The sequence below is a fragment of the Pongo pygmaeus genome, chromosome 3 (genome assembly GCF_028885625.2).
Source record: "Pongo pygmaeus isolate AG05252 chromosome 3, NHGRI_mPonPyg2-v2.0_pri, whole genome shotgun sequence".
Lineage (NCBI taxonomy): Eukaryota > Metazoa > Chordata > Mammalia > Primates > Hominidae > Pongo > Pongo pygmaeus.
The window spans coordinates 151,986,815-152,008,401 of NC_072376.2; the positions used below are offsets into that span (position 1 = coordinate 151,986,815).

At 46.3% G+C, this 21,587-nt stretch overlaps 1 protein-coding gene across 1 annotated transcript in view; it reads left to right on the forward strand.

Moving 5' to 3' along the window:
* The first annotated feature begins 19,970 nt into the window (after positions 1-19,970).
* NOCT (nocturnin) overlaps positions 19,971-21,587 on the forward strand; it is a 30,804-nt gene continuing 29,187 nt past the window's right edge. The window contains exon 1 of the mRNA XM_054484267.2: positions 19,971-21,100. Coding sequence (XP_054340242.1) covers positions 20,911-21,100 — 190 coding nt within the window. The 5' untranslated portion in view covers positions 19,971-20,910. The remainder of the gene's footprint in view (positions 21,101-21,587) is intronic.

The window sequence follows — 21,587 nt, forward strand, 5'->3', positions numbered from 1 at the left end:
TTATGTTTCATGTTTTATGTTTCTTGATTTGCTTTATATTTAAAAACATAAATCAGGTGTAGTCATTCCTGTGTTGCTTACCCTCCAATGGCTTTCCGTTGCTTTTAGAGTGAAATCCAAACTCCTATGACAGCTGTGACCTGGCTCCTGCCACACTGACTCCCCTTTCTGTCCTTCAATGTCACCAAATGCTTTCCCAGCTCCAGCTCTTCCTAAAGGTAGGCTCATTCTCACCCTCCAGTTCCAATGCAAACATCACTCACTGTCTATCACATTGTCTTATTTACTTCCTTATTTAGAGCACTGACCACACTCTATATCTATCATGTTTATTTTTATTTTTTTGGATTATTTTCTGTCTCTCCTCCCTCAATTAGAATGTAAGTTCCATGCAGACACCTTTGTCTGTCTTGTGTATTGCATCCCCAGCATCTAGCACTGTGCCTGGAATACGCTAAGTGAGTAACATGAGTGTTTGTGGAATGATCCCTATACCCTCCACCCCAAATCAGCATAATTGTCCATAAAACTGAGCTCCCCAATACATACCATCTTGTGGAAAAACCAGTACCTTGCAATCCTAGAATTTATAATCTAAGGTTCATTCTTAAAGAAAAAGACAAATAGTCAATGTGCTAGAAGAGTGTCTCTGTCCTACCCCCAAAACAGATAAAATCGAGATGAATTTACCATTTTGAAAGGAAAACACATAGTGGCCTATACCCACATCTTCCCAGGTGTGGAAAAGACCAGATATTTGCTGAACTTCTACGTAGGCTGTATCCTCAGGAAGATGTAACTGGAATATAGAGATGTAAAGCATAAACCTCTTTTGAGTTGTACTCAAAGAGACATGGTTTGAATGGAGTCTAGAAAAATGCACATGAGAAGCAAGAATCCACCTGTGTGTATCAAACACTGTACACTCTGGGGGAAAGAATATCTGTTTTTAAATAACCTTCTTTAAACATAATTATTCCCAAATGCCGAAAATAAATCCTTTCATAGCCAGCACACCAACAGGAACTGTGACACGCCCAGCTGGCTCCCGTGCAGTCCCCTCCTGCTCTCCCTTCTATTCTGTTGACCCAGGCACTACAGCCAGCGGTAGCTTCTCCCCAGTTGCTCTAGGCAAGCTCCTTCCAAGGAAGCTGTAAGTTACCCAGGAGGTGGGGTGCTGGAAGTGAGGATGCTTTTTTCTCTCTTGTTTGAATGATTAAATGTCTTAAAGTGAGACTGTACTCATCTATTATTTAGATCAATTTTTTAAAATAATAAGAGAAAATAATTTTACTTAAAAAACAAACCTTTAGCTTGCCTTCTCAGAATGAGACTCTCTGTCTTCCTGGTTGACAACCACTTGAAAAACAATTTGGTAAGTTGTTTTCTTTTTCTATATATATATATATATATTTTGGACAGGGTCTTGCTCTGTCGCCCAGAATGGAGTACAGTGGCTCACTGCAACCTCCGCCTCCTAGATTCAAGTGATTCTCCTGCCTCAGCCTCCCAAGTAGCTGGGATTACAGGCATGCACCATCATCCCCAGCTAATTTTTATATTTTTAGTAGAGGTGGGGTTTCGCCATGTTGGACAGGCTTGTCTCAAACTCCTGACCTCAAGTGATCCTCCCACCTCAGCCTGCGAAAGTGCTGGGATTACAGGTGTGAGCCACCATGCCTGGAGAGAACTTTTTATGATGATGGAAATGTTCTCATCTGTATTGTTGTGGTGATTGCATAAGTACATATATTTGTGAAAACTCAGAACTGTGCACTTACGAATGGAGGCAAATTTTGAGATCACTGAATTGCAAGGTATGTCAGTTTAAGGCTGCTCATTTGGCAACTTGAAATGATCAGGAATCTGGCCAGGCATGGTGGCTCACGCCTGTAATCCCAGCACTTTGGGAGACCAAGGCGGGTGGATCACGAGGTCAGGAGATCGAGACCATCCTGGCTAACACAGTGAAACCCCTTCTCCACTAAAAACACAAAAAATTAGCCGGGCGTGATGGCAGGCACCTGTAATCCCAGCTACTTGGGAGGCAAAGTAGGAGAATCCTTTGAACCCGGGAGGCAGAGGTTGCAGTGAGCCGAGATCGTGTCACTGCACTCCATCCTGGGTGACAGAATGAGACTCCATCTCAAAAAAAAAAAAAAAAAAAAAAAAAGAAATGATCAGGAATCAAGGGTCTTCCTGGATTGCAGACACAACTCTTGAAAATTTGGCTTTGGTAATTAGGCTTTCCCCTCGTGACCGGTTGTCATTTTCAAAGTATATAGAAATAAAACTTTCCGCTCTCCAGCCCTTCCCTTGCTCCCTGTTAGGGCTTCTACTTAATTGATCTGATTGGGCAGTCCATGATCACCTCTCTAGTTAAGATACTGCCTTACTAATGTTGAGGATCCCCTAAACAAAGACTTTAACTAGAATCTGAGCCTTAATCTTGGAAAGGCAGCATTGTGGTGACTCGGGGTTGTCACTTCAAACAGAAATTCTTGCCTTAAGGTTTTTTGGGATTGTCGTTGTTTTGTTTCGTTTGTTTTTGAGACACTCACTCTGTTGCCCAGGCTGGAGTACAGTGGTGCCACTTATGGCTCACTTTAGCCTCGACCTCCAAGACTCAGGTGATCCACCTCAACCTCCTGAGTACCTGGGACTACACGTGCGTGCCACTACGCCCAGCTAATTATTGTTTTTTTATCTTTTTTGTAGAAATGGGGTTTCACCACCGGGCGCAGTGGCTCACGCCTGTAATCCCAGCACTTTGGGAGGCCGAGGCAGGCGGATCACAAGGTCAGGAGATCGAGACCATCCTGGCTAACATGGTGAAACCCCGTCTCTACTAAAAATACAAAAAATTAGCTGGGCGTCGTGGCGGGCGCCTGTAGTCCCAGCTACTGGGGAGTCTGAGGCAGGAGAATGGCGTGAACCCGGGAGGCGGAGCTTGCAGTGAGCGGAGATTGCGCCACTGCACTCCAGCCTGGGCAACAGAGCGAGACTCAGCCTCAAAAAAAAAAGAAAAAGAAATGGGGTTTCACCATGTTGTCCAGACTGGTCTCAAACACCTGGGCTCAAGCGATCTAACCGCCTTGGCCTCCCAAAGTGCTAGGATTACAGGCATGAGTCACTGCACCCAGCCTTAAGGTTTTTTAAATTAATGTTTGTAAATGGGGAAAGCATACCTGAAATTGAAATAGAGGATACTGGAGTAGATGTGTGGTTCAAATAAACTGGCTTACAGCATAACAAATTGGCAGCCTTTTGTTGCCAATTTACTAGATCTGTATTTTGGTTTTGTTTGTTTGTTTGTTTGTTTTTTGAGACAGAGTCTCGCTCTGTCGCCCAGGCCGGAGTGCAGTGGCGCGATCTCGGCTCACTGCAAGCTCCGCCTCCCAGGTTCACGCCATTCTCCTGCCTCAGCCTCTGGAGTAGCTAGGACTACAAGCGCCCGCCACCACGCCCGGCTAATTTTTTTGTGTTTTTAGTGGAGACGGGGTTTCACCGTGTTAGCCAGGATCGTCTTGATCTCCTGACCTCGTGATCCGTCCGTCTCGGCTTCCCAAAGTGCTGGGATTACAGGCTGAGCCACTGCGCCCGGCCTTGTTTGTTTGTTTTGAGACAGAGTTTCACTCTGTTACCCACCCAGGCTGGAGTGCAGTGGCAATCTCAGCTCACTGCAACCTCTGCCTCCCTGGTTCAAGCGATTCTTCTGCCTCAGTTTCCCAAGTAGCTGGGATTAAAGGCATGCGCCACCACACCCAGCTAATTTTTGTAGTTTTAGTGGAGATGGGGTTTCACCATGTTGGTCAGGCTGGTCTCAAACTCCTGACCTCAGGTGATCTGCCTGCCTCGGCCTCCCAAAGTGCTGGGATTTTAGGTGTGAGCCACCGTGTCAGGCCAGATCTGGTATTATTTTAAGAGGCTCCTGAAGAAGCATTCGTTAAAAGTGTGATAGTAGAAAGACAGACATTTAATATTCTATGTGCTGCTTAGCTAGTCCTGTTAGGTTCACTCCATTTCAGCCTGTACATTAGCTCCCAAGGACGTCTGTGAGCAGATAAGTGGCGTCTTCGTGACAGTAATCCTTGGAGTGTGAAGCCTGCAGCACTGGGCCATGATCATGGAGGCTGCCTGTTAAATTCAGGTTCCTGGGTTCTACCGCAAACCTCTCGCACCTCAATGAGATGAACCAGGGACCTCCGTCTTGGATGATATCCCCAGTGATGTTCAGGTGCTCCCGGTTTTGGGAATCATTGTTGCTTCCCTTTGGAGATAACTGTTGAAGACGGGAGGATGGAGCTCTTCAGGGGACAGCAAAACACTCCTAAGAAGGCTGAAGGGCTGAGAGCCTACCTTACAGAGAAAGCAGTGGCTAGCAGAGCTTCACAAAGCGCCAAACCAGTTCAGGTCGTGTCGTCTTTGCAGGTGTCGCCAGCTGGAAGAAGACCTAGTGGCGCTCTTGAAAACTGTGAGTCCAGGCCGGGTGTGGTGGCTCACGCCTGTAATCCCAGCACTTTGGGAGGCCAAGATGGGCAGATCATGAGGTCAGAAGATCAAGACCATCCTGGCTAACACAGTGAAACCCCGTCTGTACTAAAAATACAAAAAAATTAGCCGGGCGTGGTGGCGGGCGCCTGTAGTCCCAGCTACTTGGGAGGCTGAGGCAGGAGAATGGCGTGAACTCAGGAGGTGGAGGTTGCAGTGAGCTGAGATGACGCCACTGCATTCCAGCCTGGGCGACTAAGCGAGACTCCATCTCAAAAAAAAAAAAAGAAAACTGTGAGTCCTTTGTAGAAGATGCTGTGGCCTCCTACTCATGGAACCCACTTATGCATTTCCCCCTTTGGGAAAGTTGCATCACAAGGTTTCCTCCTGGCTTCCTAAAGTAAAACTTTCAGAGCTTTTTGCCCACAACAGGGAACTGACACTCCATGATCACTAAGAAACTTTCGGACATCTGAGAGGGCAGGTCATCTTGAACTTGGTGGTCAAGAGCCCAGGCTGAACAGTAGTTCAGTCAAGCATCATGGCAATAATCCCAGCCGGCCCTGCAGAATTCACAGGAAGCCCAGCTCCTCCTCCCTTACAACTTCCCAGGACCACTTTAGACCCCTAACGGACTAGTCCCCACATGGCTCCATAGAGGTGACTTCGATGGTTCAAACGGCTATCAGAAGAATCTGTACTGGAGCTAGGCAAACTTTGGGAATCACCAGATGAAGTTTTGGATGTAATTCACTGTTAAGGCCATTCAGCAAGATCTGTTAAGAAGTGAAGCACCTTTGGGACGGACACGGTGGCTCACGCCTGTAATCCTAGCACTTTGGGAGGCCAAGGTGGGTGAATCATTTGAGGTCAGGAGTTCAAGGCCAGCCTAGCCAACATGGTGAAACCTCATCTCTACTAAAAATACAAAAATTAGCCCGACAGTAGTGGTGCACGCCTGTGATCCCAGCTACTCCAGAGCCTGAGGCAAGATCATCGCTTGAGCCTTGAGGATGAGGTGGAGATGGAGCGGCAGGGAGATGGGGTGAGATTTTTTTTTTTTAATTGGCCGGGCACGGTGGCTCATGTCTGTAATCCCAGCTCTTTGGGGAGCCAAGGTGAGAGGATCACTGGAGGCCAGGAGTTGGAAACCAGGCTGGGCAACATAGGGAGATCCCCATCTTTACAAAAAATAACAAAAATAATAATAAAATTAGCCAGGTGTGGCGGCATGTGCCCATAGTCCTAGTGGCTCAGAAGGCTGAGGTAGGAGAATCACTTGAACCCAGGGGCTCAAAGCTGCAATGAGCCATGATCATGCCACCAAACTCCAGCCTGAGTGAAAAAGCGAGACCCTTTGTCTTAAAAAAGAAAAAAACAAAACAATATGGCAGGAGATGCTTTGAAGCTACACAATAAATACACATTTTACTCCAAGAATTGGGAATAAAATAATTTTATTAAAAATGAACATAGATATGTCATGACATAGAAGGCCAAAATCGCACCAATTTGGCCGGGCACAGTGGCTCATGCCTGTAATCCCAGCACTTTGGGAGGCTGAGGTGGGTGGATCATTTGAGGTCACAAGTTCAAGACCAGCCTAGCCAATATGGTGAAACCTCTCCTCTACTAAAAATACAAAAATTAGCCAGGCAAGGTGGCGGGTGCCTGTAATCCCAGCTACACAGGAGGCTGAGGCAGGAGACTCGCTTGAACCCGGGAGGCGGAGGTTGTGGTGAGCCAAGATCGCGCTGCTGCACTCCAGCCTGGGCAACAGAACAAGACTCTGTCTCAAAAAAAAAAAAAAAAAAAGGAGGCTGTGCACGGTGGCTTATGCCTGTAATCCCAGCGCTTTGGGAGGCCGAGGCAGGTGGATCACCTAAGGTCAGGAGTTCAAGACCAGCCTGGCCAACATGGTGAAACCCCATCTCTACTAAAAATATAAAAATTAGCCAGGCGTGGTGGTGCATGCCTGTAATCCCAGCTACTCCAGAGGCTGAGGCAGGAGAATCGCTTGAACCCGGGAGAAGGAGGTTGCAGTGAGCCAAGATTGCGCCATTGCACTCCAGCCTAGGTGATTATACCATTGCACTCCAGCCTGGGTGACAGAGCAAGACTCCACATAAAAAAAAAGTTGCACTAATTTTTATGATGAAATAGGAAACTTGAAAGAAATTTTACAATGTGTCAGTTCCTGTGGACTAACCCAGCTTGAGAAGCCCCTCATGGCCTGCAGTGTCTCCAGTGTACTCTCTGGCCTCATCATTTTCTGACCTTATTATCAATTGCGGAGTTTACTGTATTTGGAACCTACAGCCTTCTAAGCCTCAACCGTATTTACTTCTGACTTAGTATCGATTTTAGAGCCTTCCAATTGATTTAAAAAAAAAAACATATTTTAAACAGAAATGTTCTGATTTATTTTCTTTTTTTTTTTTTTTTTTGAGACGGAGTTTCACTCTTGTGGCCCAAGCTAGAGTACAATAGCACAATCTTGGCTCACTGCAACCTCCGCCTCCTGGGTTCAAGCAATTTTTCTGCCTCAGCCTCTCGAGTAGCTGGGATTACAGGCAACTGCCACCATGCCCGGCTAATTTTTGTATTTTTATTACCAATGGGTTTTTGCCATGTTGGCCAGGCTGGTATCAAACTTCTGACCTCAGGTGATCCACCCACCTCAGCCTCCCAAAGTGCTGGAATTACAAGCCTGAGCCACCGTGCCTGGCCCTGATGCGTTTTTTTTGTTTTTGTTTTTGTTTTGGTTTTTTTTTTAGACAGAGTCTTGCACTGTCACCAGGCTGGAGTCCAGTGACATGATCTCAGCTCACTACAACCTCTGCTTCCCGGATTCAAGTGTTTCTCCTGCCTCAGCCTCCTGAGTAGTTGGGACTACAGGCACACGGCACCACGCCCAGCTAATTTTTGTTAATTTTAGTAGAGACGGGATTTCACCAAATTGGTCAGGCTGGTTTCGAACTCCTGACCTCAGGTGATCCACCTGCTTCAGCCTCCCAAAGTGGTGGGATTACAGGAGTGAGCCACTGCGCTCAGCCCTGATGCTTTTAAGGTTTGAAAAAGGCCAATGATCCCATTGGGATGGAGCTGCTATGTAATAATATTATTACTACTAGAAAATTTAGTTTTCCAGTCCATTCATACAGGTTTAAGAATATTTGCTGATTTGCAAGAAAGGGTCTCAATTCCAATGTAAATAATTCTATGTTGCCCTGAAGCCACACAGTTTTAACTCATGGCTACATGTACAGCCTAGCAGTTCCTTTGGTGCTAACCTTCCGGACAAAGTTCTCTGAGCTAGATCATTCAAGGGTGAACCTCTTAATTGTGCAGCTTCATGTCATTGATGTGATCCTATTATGGTGTCTGCTTGAAGGTTGTGGTTCAATTTTAAATAAAACCTTAGTAGAATTACTAGCAATTTTAGTGTTTGCTCCCTACAATTATTTTACCAGCTAATGAAAAGTTTAAGAACACAATATGGAGGACTATCAAATTGGTTCTAGACATCTGATAGATGGGTGTGCAAATGAGTAGATTTAGAGATATACATGAAAAACATATTTCCTTTTTCTTTTTTTTGAGACAGAGTCTCGCTCTGTCACCAGGCTGGAGTGCAGTGGTGCAATCTTGGCTCACTGCAACCTCCGACTTCCTGGTTCAAGCGATTCTCCGGCCTCAGCCTCCCGAGTAGCTGGGACTACAGGCACACGTGACCATGCCCAGGTAATTTTTGTATTTTTAGTAGAGATGGGATTTCACCATGTTGGCCAGGATGATCTCGATCTCTTGATCAAGTTTTGCTCTTGTTGCCCAGGCTGGAGTGCAATGGCGTGATCTCGGCTCACTGCAACCTCTGCCTCCTGAGTTCAAGCCATTCTCCTGCCTCAGCCTCCCAAGTAGCTGGGATTACAGTCATGCACCACCATGCCCGGCTAATTTTTGTATTTTTAGTAGAGACGTGGTTTCTCCATGTTGGTCAGGCTGGCCTTGAACTCCCGACCTCAGGTGATCCGCCTGCCTCGGCCTCCCAAAGTGCTGGGATTACAGGCATGAGCCACCCCACCCAGCCCATATTTCCTTTTTTACAGATATACATACATATATATATATATATATAGTATCATCAAGGTGTATCAACATTTGATTATAATGAGATACATGATACATTGACCATTATTTACATAGACAAGTAGGTCAGAGCCTGACTCTCTAATATCAACAAAAATCAGGGTGGTTAGTTTGCCCTAGCACTAACACAGTTTGCTAGGTGACTGAACAGCAAAAAGGAGGGGAACAGGGATCTGAAATCTTAGACACAGGGAACTTCATTTTCTAACAGCGTGGTCTCTTACAAAATGATGATTTTTTAAATTTTTTTTTTTTCTCATTTTTTTTGAGACAGGGTCTCTGTCACCCAGGCTGGAGTGCAGTGGCGTGATCCCAGCTCACTGCAACCTCTGCCTCCCAGGATCAAGCGATTCTCCTGCCTCAGCCTCCCAGTAGCTGGGATTACAGGTGCCTGCCACCACTCCTGGCTAATTTTTTCATTTTTCGTAGAGATGGGTTTTCACCATGTTAGTCAGTCTGGTCTCAAACTCCTGACCTCAGGTGATGCACCCACCTCAGCCTCCCAAAGTGCTGGGATTACAGGCGTGAGCCACTGCACCAGTCCTGATGATGTTTAAACCAAACAAAAAAGTAAGACTGGGGCCACCACGCTTGCTACACTGGAGGACAGAATATTTAGACATTAGGTTAAAAACCTGTGAGAACGTTCTGAAAGTTAAAGAACTGTCATAGAATAGGTTCTATGATGAGCCTGTTACTAACACAGCCTGGGCTGGTCAGCATAGGGCAGGGAAATCACAAACTTCCTAGTCATTATTAGGTCAAGAAAAGCAGATCTTGAAAAAGAATTAGAAAATGACTAGGTATAAGGCCGGGCACGGTGGCTCACGCCTGTAATCCCAGCACTTTGGGAGCCCGAGGCGGGCGGATCATGAGGTCAGGAGATCATGACCATCTTGGCTAACATGGTGAAACCCTGTCTCCACCAAAAATACAAAAAATTAGCCGGGCGTGGTGGCAGGCGCCTGTAGTCCCAGCTACTCAGGAGGCTGAGGCAGGAGAATGGCGTGAACCCGGGAAGGCGGAGCTTGCAGTGAGCCGAGATTGCGCCACTGCACTCCAGCCTGGGCGACAGAGCAAGACTCCGTCTCAAAAAAAAAAAAAAAAAAAGAAAATGACTAGCTATAATTTGTACCTTTGATGAATGTAATTCTAAAATTTTGTTGAATTTAAGAGACCATTTTAATTTACAAGATGTTAAAATGTGAAAACAAACAAACAAGAGTCTTAGAATTAATAATGACAGGGAGCTTGGTTGATAAGGGCTGGGATGAGGAACACATTTCTTTAACCTGGAAAGAAAAGACAAATGCATGTAAAAACATAATTACCGGCTGCCGGGGCACGGTGGCTCATGCCTATAATCCCAGCACTCTGGGAGGCCGAGGCGGGTGGATCACCTGAGGTCAAGAGTTTGGGATCAGCCTGGCAAACATGGTGAAACCCCGTCTGAACTAAAAATACACAAATTAGCTGGGCATGGTGGCACACGCCTGTAATCCCAGCTACTCAGGAGGCTGAGGCAGGAGAATTGCTTGAACTTGGGAGGTGAAAGTTGCAGTGAGCCAAGATCATGCCACTGCACTCCAGCCTGGGTGACCGAGCAAAACTCCATCTCAAAAAAACAAACAAACAAACAAACAAAAAACATGATCACAAGAGCTGAGTTTAAAAAAGCAAACGAACAAAAAAAGGCCAGGCGTGGTGGCTCATGCCTGTAATCCCAGCACTTTGGGGGGCCGAGGCAGGAGGATTGCTTCAGGCCAGGAGTTCAAGACCAGTTTTGTCAATGTAGGAAGACCTCACCTCTACAAAAGAAAAACTTTTCTTTTTTTTGAGACAGAGTCTCGCTCTGTGGCCCAGGCTGGAGTGCAATGGCGTGGTCTCAGCTCACTGCAACCTCCGGCTCCCAGGTTCAAGCGATTCTCCTGCCTCAGCCTCCAGAGTAGCTGGGATTACAGGGGCCCACCACCATGCCCGGCTAATTTTTGTATTTTTAGTAGAGATGGGGTTTCACCATGTTGCCCACGCTGGTCTTGAACTGCTGACCTCGTAATCTGCCCACCTCGGCCTCCCAAAGTGCTGGGATTACAGGTGTGAGCCACTGTGCCCGGCCAAAAGAAACGTTTTTTTAAGATGACATTTCTAGTCATTAGAAAAATGCAAATCAAAAGCACAATGAGATACCATTTCACATCCACTAACTAAGATGACCATAAACAAATAGACTGATAATAACAAGTGCTGGTGAGGAGGGGACAAATGGGAACCCTCCTACACTGTTGATAGGAATGTAAGATGGTATAGCTGTGTTGGAAAACAGTTTCTCAGAAAGCCAAACAAAAAGTTCCTATATGACCCAGCAATTCCACTCCTGTATACACCCAAGGGAAATTAAAACATATTTCTACACAAAAATTTGTATGTGGACAGGCACGGTGGCTTACGCTTTTAATCCCAGCACTTTGGGAAGCTGAGGCAGGTGGATCACCTGAGGTCAGGAGTTTGAGACCAGCCTGGCCAACATGGTAAAACCCCATCGCTACGAAAAATGCAAAACTTAGTCAGGCACAGTGGCAGGCACCTGTAGTCCCAGCTGCTCAGGAGGCTGAAGTGGGTGAATCACTTGAACCAGGAGGCAGAGGTGGCAGTGAGCCAAGACCACACCACTGCACTCCAGCCTGGGTGACACAGCGAGGCTCCGTCTCAAAAAAAAAAGAAAAAAAATTGTATGCAAATGTTTATGACAGCTTTATTCATAATAGCCAAAACAATAGAAATAATTCAGATGTTCATCAACTGATTAATGGATAAAGACCACATGGTGGCCAGGCGGGGTGGATCATGCCTGTAATCCCAGCACTTTGGGAGGCCGAGGCAGGTGGATCACCAGGTCAGGAAATCGAGGCCACCCTGGCTAACATGGTGAAACCCTGTCTCTACTAAAAATACAAAACATTAGCCGGGCATGGTGATGGGCACCTGTAGTCCCAGCTACTCGGGAGGCTGAGGCAGGAGAATGGCATGAACCCGGAAGCTGGAGCTTGCAGTGAGCTGAGATAGCACCACTGCACTCCAGCCTTGGCGACAGAGCAAGACTCTGTCTGAAAAAAAAAAACACACATAGTATATTCATACAATATATGAAGTGGGTGAATCACCTGAACCAGGGAGGCGGAGGTGGCAGTGAGCCAAGACCGCACCACTGCACTCCAGCCTGGTAACACAGCAAGACCACGTCTCAAAAAAAAAAAAAAAAAAAAAAAAGGTAAGTCTATAGAGTCAAAAAGCAGATTTATGGGTGCCCAGGCATGGGGGTTTGGGGAGAAATAAAGAGTGGCTCCTAATGTCTATAGGGTTTCTTTTTAGGGTGATGAAAATGTTTTAAAACTGTCCTTATGAACTCTTCCAATACATTAAGCACTATTAAATTGTAAACTCTAAATGGGTGAGTTGTATGGTTAATAAAGCTATTAAATCACAATCCAGGGGCTGAGATTAAAAGAGAAGAAAAAACAATCCATATAGTGTCTGTTTATAATTTTCATTTTTTCCTACACCCCCACCCCCGCATCCTCCTCCTTTTTTTTGAGACAAGATCTCACTGAGTCACCCAGGCTGGAGTGCAGTAGCTGATAATAGCTCACTGCAATAAGCTGAAAATTGTAATATTAGTAGAATAACTATACCTTTTCTGTTTATTAGCTCCTTCTCAACTTATAAATAGTTTGAGGTTGAAATTGCCTTTGCAAAATTATGACAATAAGAGAAATCTGACATAGCTGAGTCCATCTTGCTTCAGACCTCCAAGCTGTCCTTGGTCATTTCTGTGCATAGGCCTAGCTAACCTTGGGAAGAATTTAGTTTATAATTTAACTTGAAAGCAAGGATGGTAACAGTCCCTCCCTAAAACTAACACCCTCCTTGCTTAGGGACCAAAAGCAGCCTTTGCAAGGCTTTGTTTTTTTTGTTTTTTTTTTTTTTTTGAGATAGAGTCTTGCTCCGTTGCCCAGGCTGGAGTGCAGTGGCACAATCTCGGCTCACTGCAGCCTCCACCTCCTGAGTTCACGCGATTCTCCTGCCTCAGCCTCCTGAGTAGCTGGGATTACAGGTGAGTGCCACCACTCCCAGCTAATTTTTGTAGTTTTAGTAGAGATAGGGTTTCACCACATTGGCCAGGGTGGTCTTGAACTCCTGACCTCAGGTGATCCACCCACCTCAGCCTCACAAAATGCTAGGATTACTGTTGTGAAGTCCACAAAAATAGGATTATTGGAGGGACCTGAGTTCTGCTAAAATGTAGGTGTAGTTTCTATAATCTCTTACTGCCCAGGAATCATGTGGCCAGAGATCACAAGATTTGTGACTTCCATAGATAACATCACTATTGTGGAACCTAAGATTGGTTTTTAAAGATTTTTTTCAGACTGACCCCACCTGGACTCATGACTCACGACTCAACTGATCCTTTGGCCCCATGAGAGCTGCACTCAGTGCAGGAGGCTTGTTTTCCACATCCCTATGATCTCATCCTCAACCAGTCAGTACCACTCATTCCCTAGCCCCGCCCAACAAATTGTCCATAAAAACCCGAACCTCTGAGCCTTCAGGGAAACTGATTTGAGTATTAGCTTTAGTTGAGCCTCATGGGATGGCTTTGTGTCAAGTAAAAGCTCTACTACAATGCCATCCAGTAAATTGGTTTTGTCTGTGCAGCAGGCAGGACAAAGCCTTCCGACGATTATAAGGTTGCTTCAATCTTAAGAGAAAAAAAATACCTAGTTCTTTCTCTCATTGTTCTTTGATTGGTGTCCTTCCTTCCCACCTCATTAACCAATGCAGTCTGATTTCCACCACCAGGGCCCCTACCTGCAACTATTCATACTGAGGCTGAAATGGCCTTCAGGGCTGGGCGTGGTGGCTCACGCCTGCAATCCCAGCACTTTGGGAGGCTGAGGCAGGCGGATCACCTGAAGTCAGGAGCTCGAGACCAGCCTGACCAACGTGGAGAAACCCTGTCTCTACTAAAAATACAAAATTAGCTGGGCGTGGTGGCACATCCCTGTAATCCCAGTTACTCAGAGGCTGAGGCAGGAGAATTGTTTGAACCTGGGAGGCGGAGGTTGTGGTGAGCCGAGATTGCGCCATTGCACTCCAGCCTGGGCGACAAGAGCGAAACTCTGTCTCAACAACAACAACAACAAAAAAAAAAAAAAAAAAAAAAAAAAAAGGCCTTCCAGCCAGGCAGCCAGGCATGGTGGCTCATACCTGTAATCCCAGCACTTTGGGATACCAAGGTGGATGGATCACCTGAAGCTGGGAGTTCGAGACCAGCCTGGACAAAATGGTGAAACCCTGTCTCTACTAAAAATACAAAAAAAAATTAACTGGGTGTGGTGGCACACACCTATACTCTCAGCTACTCGGGAGGCTGAGGCATGCGAATTCTTGAGCCTGGGAGGCACAGGCTGCAGTGAGCCGAGATCAGGCCTCTGCACTCCAGCCTGGGCAACAGAGTGGATTCTGTCTCAATAAATAAATAAATGACAAAATCCGAGGGATTCAGTCCCCATCTTGACCTCTTGGGATAATTCATCACTGTTACACCCTTCTAGAAGCTGTTTCCTTACTCCTATAAACCAAAAAGTATCTGAGACAGGTATCAATCAAATTAGTTTATTTTGCCAAGGTTAAGGACATCCAAAAGAAATAAAAACAGAATCAAAGAAACAGTCGGTGGCCTGTGCCTTTCTCCAAAGATGATTTTGAAGGCTTCAATATTTAAAGGGGAAATGTGGGCTGCAGGGGACAAAGGGAGGGTACAGTAATCTACACGTTGCAAAAGAAAAGGAGCAGGGAGCGGAATGGTCAATTATGTATTCATCTCACACTCAGTAAATGGGCACTTTACATAAGATGAGGCCGGGGGTGATGGCTCATGCCTGTAATCCCAGCACTTTGGGAGGCCAAGGCAGGTGGATCACCTGAGGTCAGGAGTTCGAGACCAGCCTGACCAACATGGAGAAACCCCGTCTCTACTAAAAATACAAAAATTAGCCAGGCATGGTGGCACATGCCTGTAGTCCTAGCTACTCGGGAGGCTGAGGCAGGAGAATCACTTGAACCTGGGAGGTGGAGGTTGCGGTGAGCCGAGATCATGCCACTGCACTCCAGCCTGGGTGACAGAGCAAGACTCTGTCTCAAATAAATAAATAAATAAATAAATAATAAGGTGAATATACAGTAGCTACCTGTGGAGGTATTTAATCTTTTACCAGTAGCTATCTGCCTAGGAACAAAAGCAAGCCAGTTTCTTGCACGACTTAGCTTTCAGCTTAATTTTTTTCTTTTGGCAGAGTGAACTGGGGTCCCAAGTTTATTTTCCTTTCGCACTCTCAAGACACCAATCTCTCGTTGTTCTCCTCTGGCCAAGTCTCAAGTCTCTTTCCCTTCTGCCAACTCCTTAAAGGTACAAGTTTCATAGGATTTTTATCCCTAAGGTTTTTTCTATTTCACTTAAAAGAACTTTTTCTGGGTCAATTCATTAGTCATGGCTTCAATTACTGAATTCCCAACAGAATTTGGCTCTGACCCTGCTATGAACTTTAGGGCAATGGTTTATTCTTATTTACTTATGTATTTGTCTGTCTGTTTATTTATTTATTTATTTATTTATTGAGACCGGTTCTGGCACTGTCACCCAGGCTGGAGTGCGATGGCATGATTGTAGCTCACTGCAGCCTGGAACTCCTGGGCTTAAAGGATCTTCCTGCCTCAGCCTCCTGAGTAGCTGGGGCTACAGGCACACATCACCACACTGGGCTAATTTTTTTTTTGAGACAGGGTCTCACTATGTTGCCTATGCTAGTCTCAAACTCCAGGCCTCAAGTAATCCTCGAGCCTCATCTCCCAAAGTGCTGGGATTACAGGCATAAGCTACCATGCCGGGCCCATAGTTTCAATTGTTTACAAAGTGACTCTACCTGTATGTTCCATGAACACATCACAATTATATGTTCACATATCAACTCATTATCTTCCCCTGAGAGTAGCATCTCCACCTGTTATCCCCATTTGGTTCCATTATCCATCAGTTACCAAAGTCATCACTAGATTCCATTATCTCCTGCCTCAGCCCTGAGATTCAATGTCACTCAACCCTATGGTTTCTGTCTCCTTCGCAGTTCTTAAATCCATCTCCTTTCCACCATCCTGCCCCCAGTTTATTTATCTGGGAGGTGGCATTGAGGGAGGAAGAGGGATGTGCATCAGAACCACCTGTGTAATGTTCTTAAGGAAACATACAAGCCCAGCGTGGTGGCTCACACCTGTAATCCTAGTGCTTTGGGAGGTGAAGGCGGGATGATCGCTGGAGGCCAGGAGTTTGAGACCAGCCTGGGCAACACAGCAAGACCCCATCTCTACACAAAATTTTAAAAATCACTTGGGCATGATGGTGCATGCCTGTAGTCCCAGCTGCTTGGGAGGCTGAGGCAGGAGAATCGTTTGAGCCCAGGGGTTTGAGGTTACAGTGAGCTATCATCGCACCACTGCACTCCAGCCTAGATTACAAAGTGAGACCTCTCAAAAAATTAAATAATAAACAAACAACCATTACATACCCTACCCCATCTCCAGAGATTCTGAACCTGTATATACTCTTCCTCATCTCCATTGTCCTTACCCATTTTCAACACTGCTAGCAGAATGATCCAATAATCCTTCAAAAATGCAACCTGTCTGTTTAGCCTTTCAGTGGGTCTCTAGGATGAAAGTCCAAACTCCTCTCAAACCCGTCACCTTGGGTTCTTGCCCACAGCTTCCACCTCATCTGCGGCCACTCCCTATGGACATCCTGCACTCAACCCTTATCAGATTGTAGTACTTGCTGTTCCTGCAACACGCCTTCTTTCCTCGCCTTAGTATTCTCTTCTCTGTGGATATCCTCTGTGATACCTTTCCACTTGGTAGTCACTTTGTTCAAAATGCCTCTCCTGACTTCTCTAGGCCATTAGTTATTTCTGTCAGAGGTGTTGGAGCCAGAGCAACTCTATTTTGAATAGAGGCTGAGATCTACTGGGCTGCATTGCCAGGAGGTTAGGGATTCCTAGTCATAGGATGAGATAGGAGGTCAGCTACAAGATATAGATCATAAAGACTCAGCCGATGAAACAGGATGTGATAAAGAAACCAGCCAGCCGGGCGCATTGGCTCAGCAGATGGATCATGAGGTCAGGAGTTCAAGACCAGCCTGGCCAACATGGAGAAACCCAGTCTCTACTAAAAAAAATACAAATTTAGCCAGGTGTGTTGGCACGCGCCTGTAGTCCTAAGTACTCGGGAGACTGAGGCAGGAGAATTGCTGGAACCCGGGAGGCGGAGGTTGCAGTGAGCCGAGACCGTGCCATTGCACTCCAGCCTGGTGACAGAGCAAGACTCCGTCTCAAAAAAAAAAGAAACCAGCCAAAACCCACAACAACCAAGATAGTGATGAAGGTGACCTCTAGTTGTTTTCACTGTTTATTGTACGCTAATTATAATGCATTAGTGTGATAAAAGACACTCCCACCAGTGCCATGACAGTTTACAAATGTCACAGCAACATCCAGAAGTTACCCTATATAGTCTAAAAGGCAGAGAAATCCTCAGTCCTGGGAAATCCTTGCCCCTTTCCTGGAAAATTCATGAATAACCCTCTCCGTAGTTAGCATGTAATCAAGAAATAGACGTAAAAATAGCCAACAAGGCCGGGCGCAGTGGCTCACGCCTGTAATCCCAGCACTTGGGAGGCAGGTGGATCACCTGAGATCATGAGTTTGAGACCAGCCTGGCTTACATGGCGAAACCCCATCTCTACTAAAAATAAAAATAAAAAAATTAGCTAAGTGAGGTGGCACACGTCTGTAATCCCAGCTACTCTGTGGGCTCAGCAGGAGAATCGCTTGAACCTGGGAGGTGGAGGTTGCAGTGAGCCGAGATCGTGCCATTGCACTCCAGCCTGGGTGACAGAGCGAGACTTCATCTCAGTTAAAAAAAAAAACAAAGAAAAAGCCATCAGCAGCCCTCAGTGCTGCTCTGCCTATGGAGTAACCATTCTTTTATTTCTTTACTTCTCTAATAAACTTGGTTTCACTTTATGGGCTCGTCCTGAATTCTTTCTTGTGCAAGATCCAAGAACCCTCTTTTGGGGTCTGGATTGGGACCCCTTTCCAGTAACATTTCCTCTTCTCTGTTCCCACAATACTTTGTCCATATAGTGATTCTGTATTTATTAGCAGATAATTACAAGTATTTTTGTTTATACAATGTCTTACCCCCTAAACTGTCAATAGATTTTGTTCAATTTATTTTGTATGCTTTAATATAGAGCCTGGCACATAATGTATATTCAACAAATGTTTACTGAATAAATTTTCAAGGGAATAAGTTTTAATTTCTATCTTTCTGATTGCTTAAATAGTGTTTAATATATTATAAAAAATATGATTCAGGCCGAGCGTGGTGGCTTATGCCTGTAATCCCAGCACTTTGGGAGACTGAGGCGAGGGGATCACCTGAGGTCAGGGGTTTGAGACCAGCCTCGCCAATATGATGAAACCTTGTCTCTACTAAAAAATACAAAAATCAGCCGGGTGTGGTGGTGTACGCCTGTAGTCAGAGCTACTCCGGAGGCTGAGGCAGGAGAATGGCTGGAACCCGGGAGGCGGAGGTTGCAGTGAGCCAAGATCATGCCACTGCACACCAGCCTGGGCAACAGAGCTAGACACTCCATCTCAAATAAGTAAATAAATAAAAATAAATAATATGATGCACTTTCAGGATAGCATGCTCTTTGAATCTCTTTAAATAGTGACAGTTTATATTTGAACAGTTATTTTTTCATTTTTCAAAGCACTTTTCCCCAACATTTTATTATGAAAATCTCCAAATATATGGGGGGAAAATAATTGTAAGTGAACACTCGTGTCGGTACTCAGAAACTGATACCCCAAAATATGGGGCTTTGATCTGTTGAATGGAAGCCTCAAGGTCTCTCTGACCTCACTGCCCCACACCATCTCTCCCAAAGCACAGGATGAAGTTGAAGTTCCTTTATCTGGCTACGATCCAAACCCACCAAAAGGAACAATTGTTTTTTTTTCCCCTCCTTGTAAGACCAAAAATGTAACCACCTGAACAGACCCTTTCACAAGATAATGTGCAAGTTCATCCCTGTGCCCTGATCCATTCACTTTCCCTAGCCATCTCCTCAACAGAATGCCTCTGCTCCCCTCTCCCCAAGTCTGTTTGCCAGGATGGTAAACAAGCTTCTGAACCCCGTTGGGGGTGTGTAATCACTCTGTGATTCTCCCCTTGCACACGTTAATAAATGCATATGCCTTTTCTCCCATTAATCTGCCTTTTGTGAGTTGATTTTTCAGCAAACTTCAGAGGGCAAAGGGAACATTTTTCCCATGGTCCCTATACCCATATATACCCACTATCTAGATTCAAAATCAACATTTTGCTATATTTGCAAAACACTTTTCATAGGCTAATTTTATTATCACCTTTTTAAAAAAATTATTTTTTACAAGTACTGCTCCTTGTGGAGCAGGGCTACGCCATAGGCAGTGTGCCCAGAGGAGCTTATTATCACTTTTTATTTCACCTAATGACTAAGGTATGATTCTATGTTTTATAGATAAGGAAACTGAAACTGAGGCTTTAATGACTTCCAAGGAGCTTGTCTGCCAGAAGTTGTAATCAACTTGTGCCAGCTGATCTGTCCACATCCTCTATCCACAGGTGTTAGATATATAACCTAGGTCTGAAAAATATTTAGAATATTCTTGTGATGAAAAGCTTGCAATTCCACAACACAGGGGAATCAGCAAAATCATGAGAAAACCAATAGAATACATTTGTAACTCATGAATCATTCAGAGAAGAATCCAGTCTTGGGTTTTCCCTCCCCCTCATCCCATTTCTATTCCTGATTAGTCATCATTTCCTGCCCAGCCTGTCTGAGATGTTTCTTCCATCCTTTCTTTTCCAGTAACAGTAACCTGGTGCAGGTCTACAGTATCTGTTATCTCAGCTGATTTCCTTTCTGCCTTTTCATGAACCAGAGACATGTGATTTCCAATTAAAGCACAGCCCTGACCATATATTTGCTCAGCTTACAAAACGTCAACGGCTCGCAGCTATGTACCGAATTAAGCCTACTATAATCCCCTTCCTTCTACACTACAACCTATCCACGCATCTGTCCTCTTACTCCTTAGCTTCCATCTTACATGACTAAGAGTTGTTTCCCCAAATACACCCTTATTTACTTTTTTCATTTATAACTCACCACCACCCCCTCCAAAGTTTCACGTGGGTAAATTCTAGATCTCCACGTCATAGGCCAACTCAAATGCCAATCCTTCTAATGAACCTTCTAGAGAGTCCGGGCCTGTTGTCATCTCTATCGCCAATCTTTGGCATCTTGTGGCAATAATCTCATTCTACCTTGTAGAGCTTTCTGGTCTGACTGCCCTTGCCACCTTCTGCTCCCTTTGCCTAAGTATAACACTTTTGAGGAAAGGGACGCTGTTTTAATCATCGTCGCATCGCACACAGGCGGTGCTTTATTGTGCTTAATATCGTTTAACGCATCACACCCCGCCGAGGGAGTCGGAGGCGGACGCCTTTTGCTGTATCCACACAGACCCGCGCAGGCACACACGGAGGCCGTCTGCCACTCTGACAGACACGTGTCCCCTGGGCCACAGCCCTGGAACTGTCTCGGGATTCCCAGCCTGTGGGCGCTTCCATGCTGGCCAGTGGAAGGGGACGCTTTTTTCTTCAGAACAGCTTCAACGGATACTTCTTACTTTAGACCGCCTACGGTTCTACCCTATAAATCAGCCTAAGCCCGGCTTCCTTTTAAAACAGGATTACGCCGGGTCGAGGGAGCCTGGCGTGGCCGCGCAGTGGCCGGGTCCCGCGGATCCCCCTCCAGCTCCCGCTTGGTAGCGCCCGCTTTGTCAGCGCGCAGCGCTCGCCCGCCGCCCTGCAGGTCTCGCCAGGTCTCACAGCAGACGGTGCCGACGCAGCGCTCTTGCGCTTCGCTCCCCGGCTCTGCTGCCCGGGATTTCCCCAGGACCTGCGCCGCGCGAGAAGGAGCCTGGGAGCACCCGCCCAGACTGCCCGGACAGTCGGCTCGACTCGCTGCCCTCGGTCCCAGCCGGGCTCCGCTCCTCGGGCGCTCGAGGGGCCGCGGTGGTGGCGGCGGCGCCCGGCATGTTTCATAGTCCGCGGCGGCTCTGCTCGGCCCTGCTGCAGAGGGACGCGCCCGGCCTGCGCCGCCCGCCCGCCCCAGGGCTGCGCCGCCCGTTGTCCCCGCCGGCGGCTGTTCCCAGGCCCGCATCCCCCCGGCTGCTCGCGGCGGCCTCGGCGGCCTCGGGCGCCGCGAGGTCGTGTTCCCGAACAGGTGAGTGCACCCCAGTTCCGGGCGGAGAACGCCACTGCCGCCAACGCGCGGCCGCCACCCGGAGACAGCGCGGAATGAATGGGAAGCCCGGGGCTGCCGGTCGTGGAGTCTGGCCTGAAAGTGGGTCCTTTCCGGAGCGAGCTTCTGTGTTCCCTTTTTCCTCTTTCCCTGTTCCCCGACTTGCCTGGGGCTTACATCAAAGCTGGTAAGAACTGGGAGACTGTATTCAGGTTCCCGCTTGACCCTTAGAGGCCGTGCTTTCAGAATTTCTTGCTCTTGACCGTTAAATTTCCCCCTTCCGAGGCCGCGAGTTACTATGTTGGTTACACTTTTTATTGCACGACTTAACGGAAATTTTTATGGAAAAAAAAATCTAAATGATACTTATTTGCTCATATGGTTTTCATGGTCTAGATATTGTTTTTTTAAGTCGTGATAATAACACATTGATTCATTTTACGTTGTTTTTTTTTTTTTTGAGATGGAG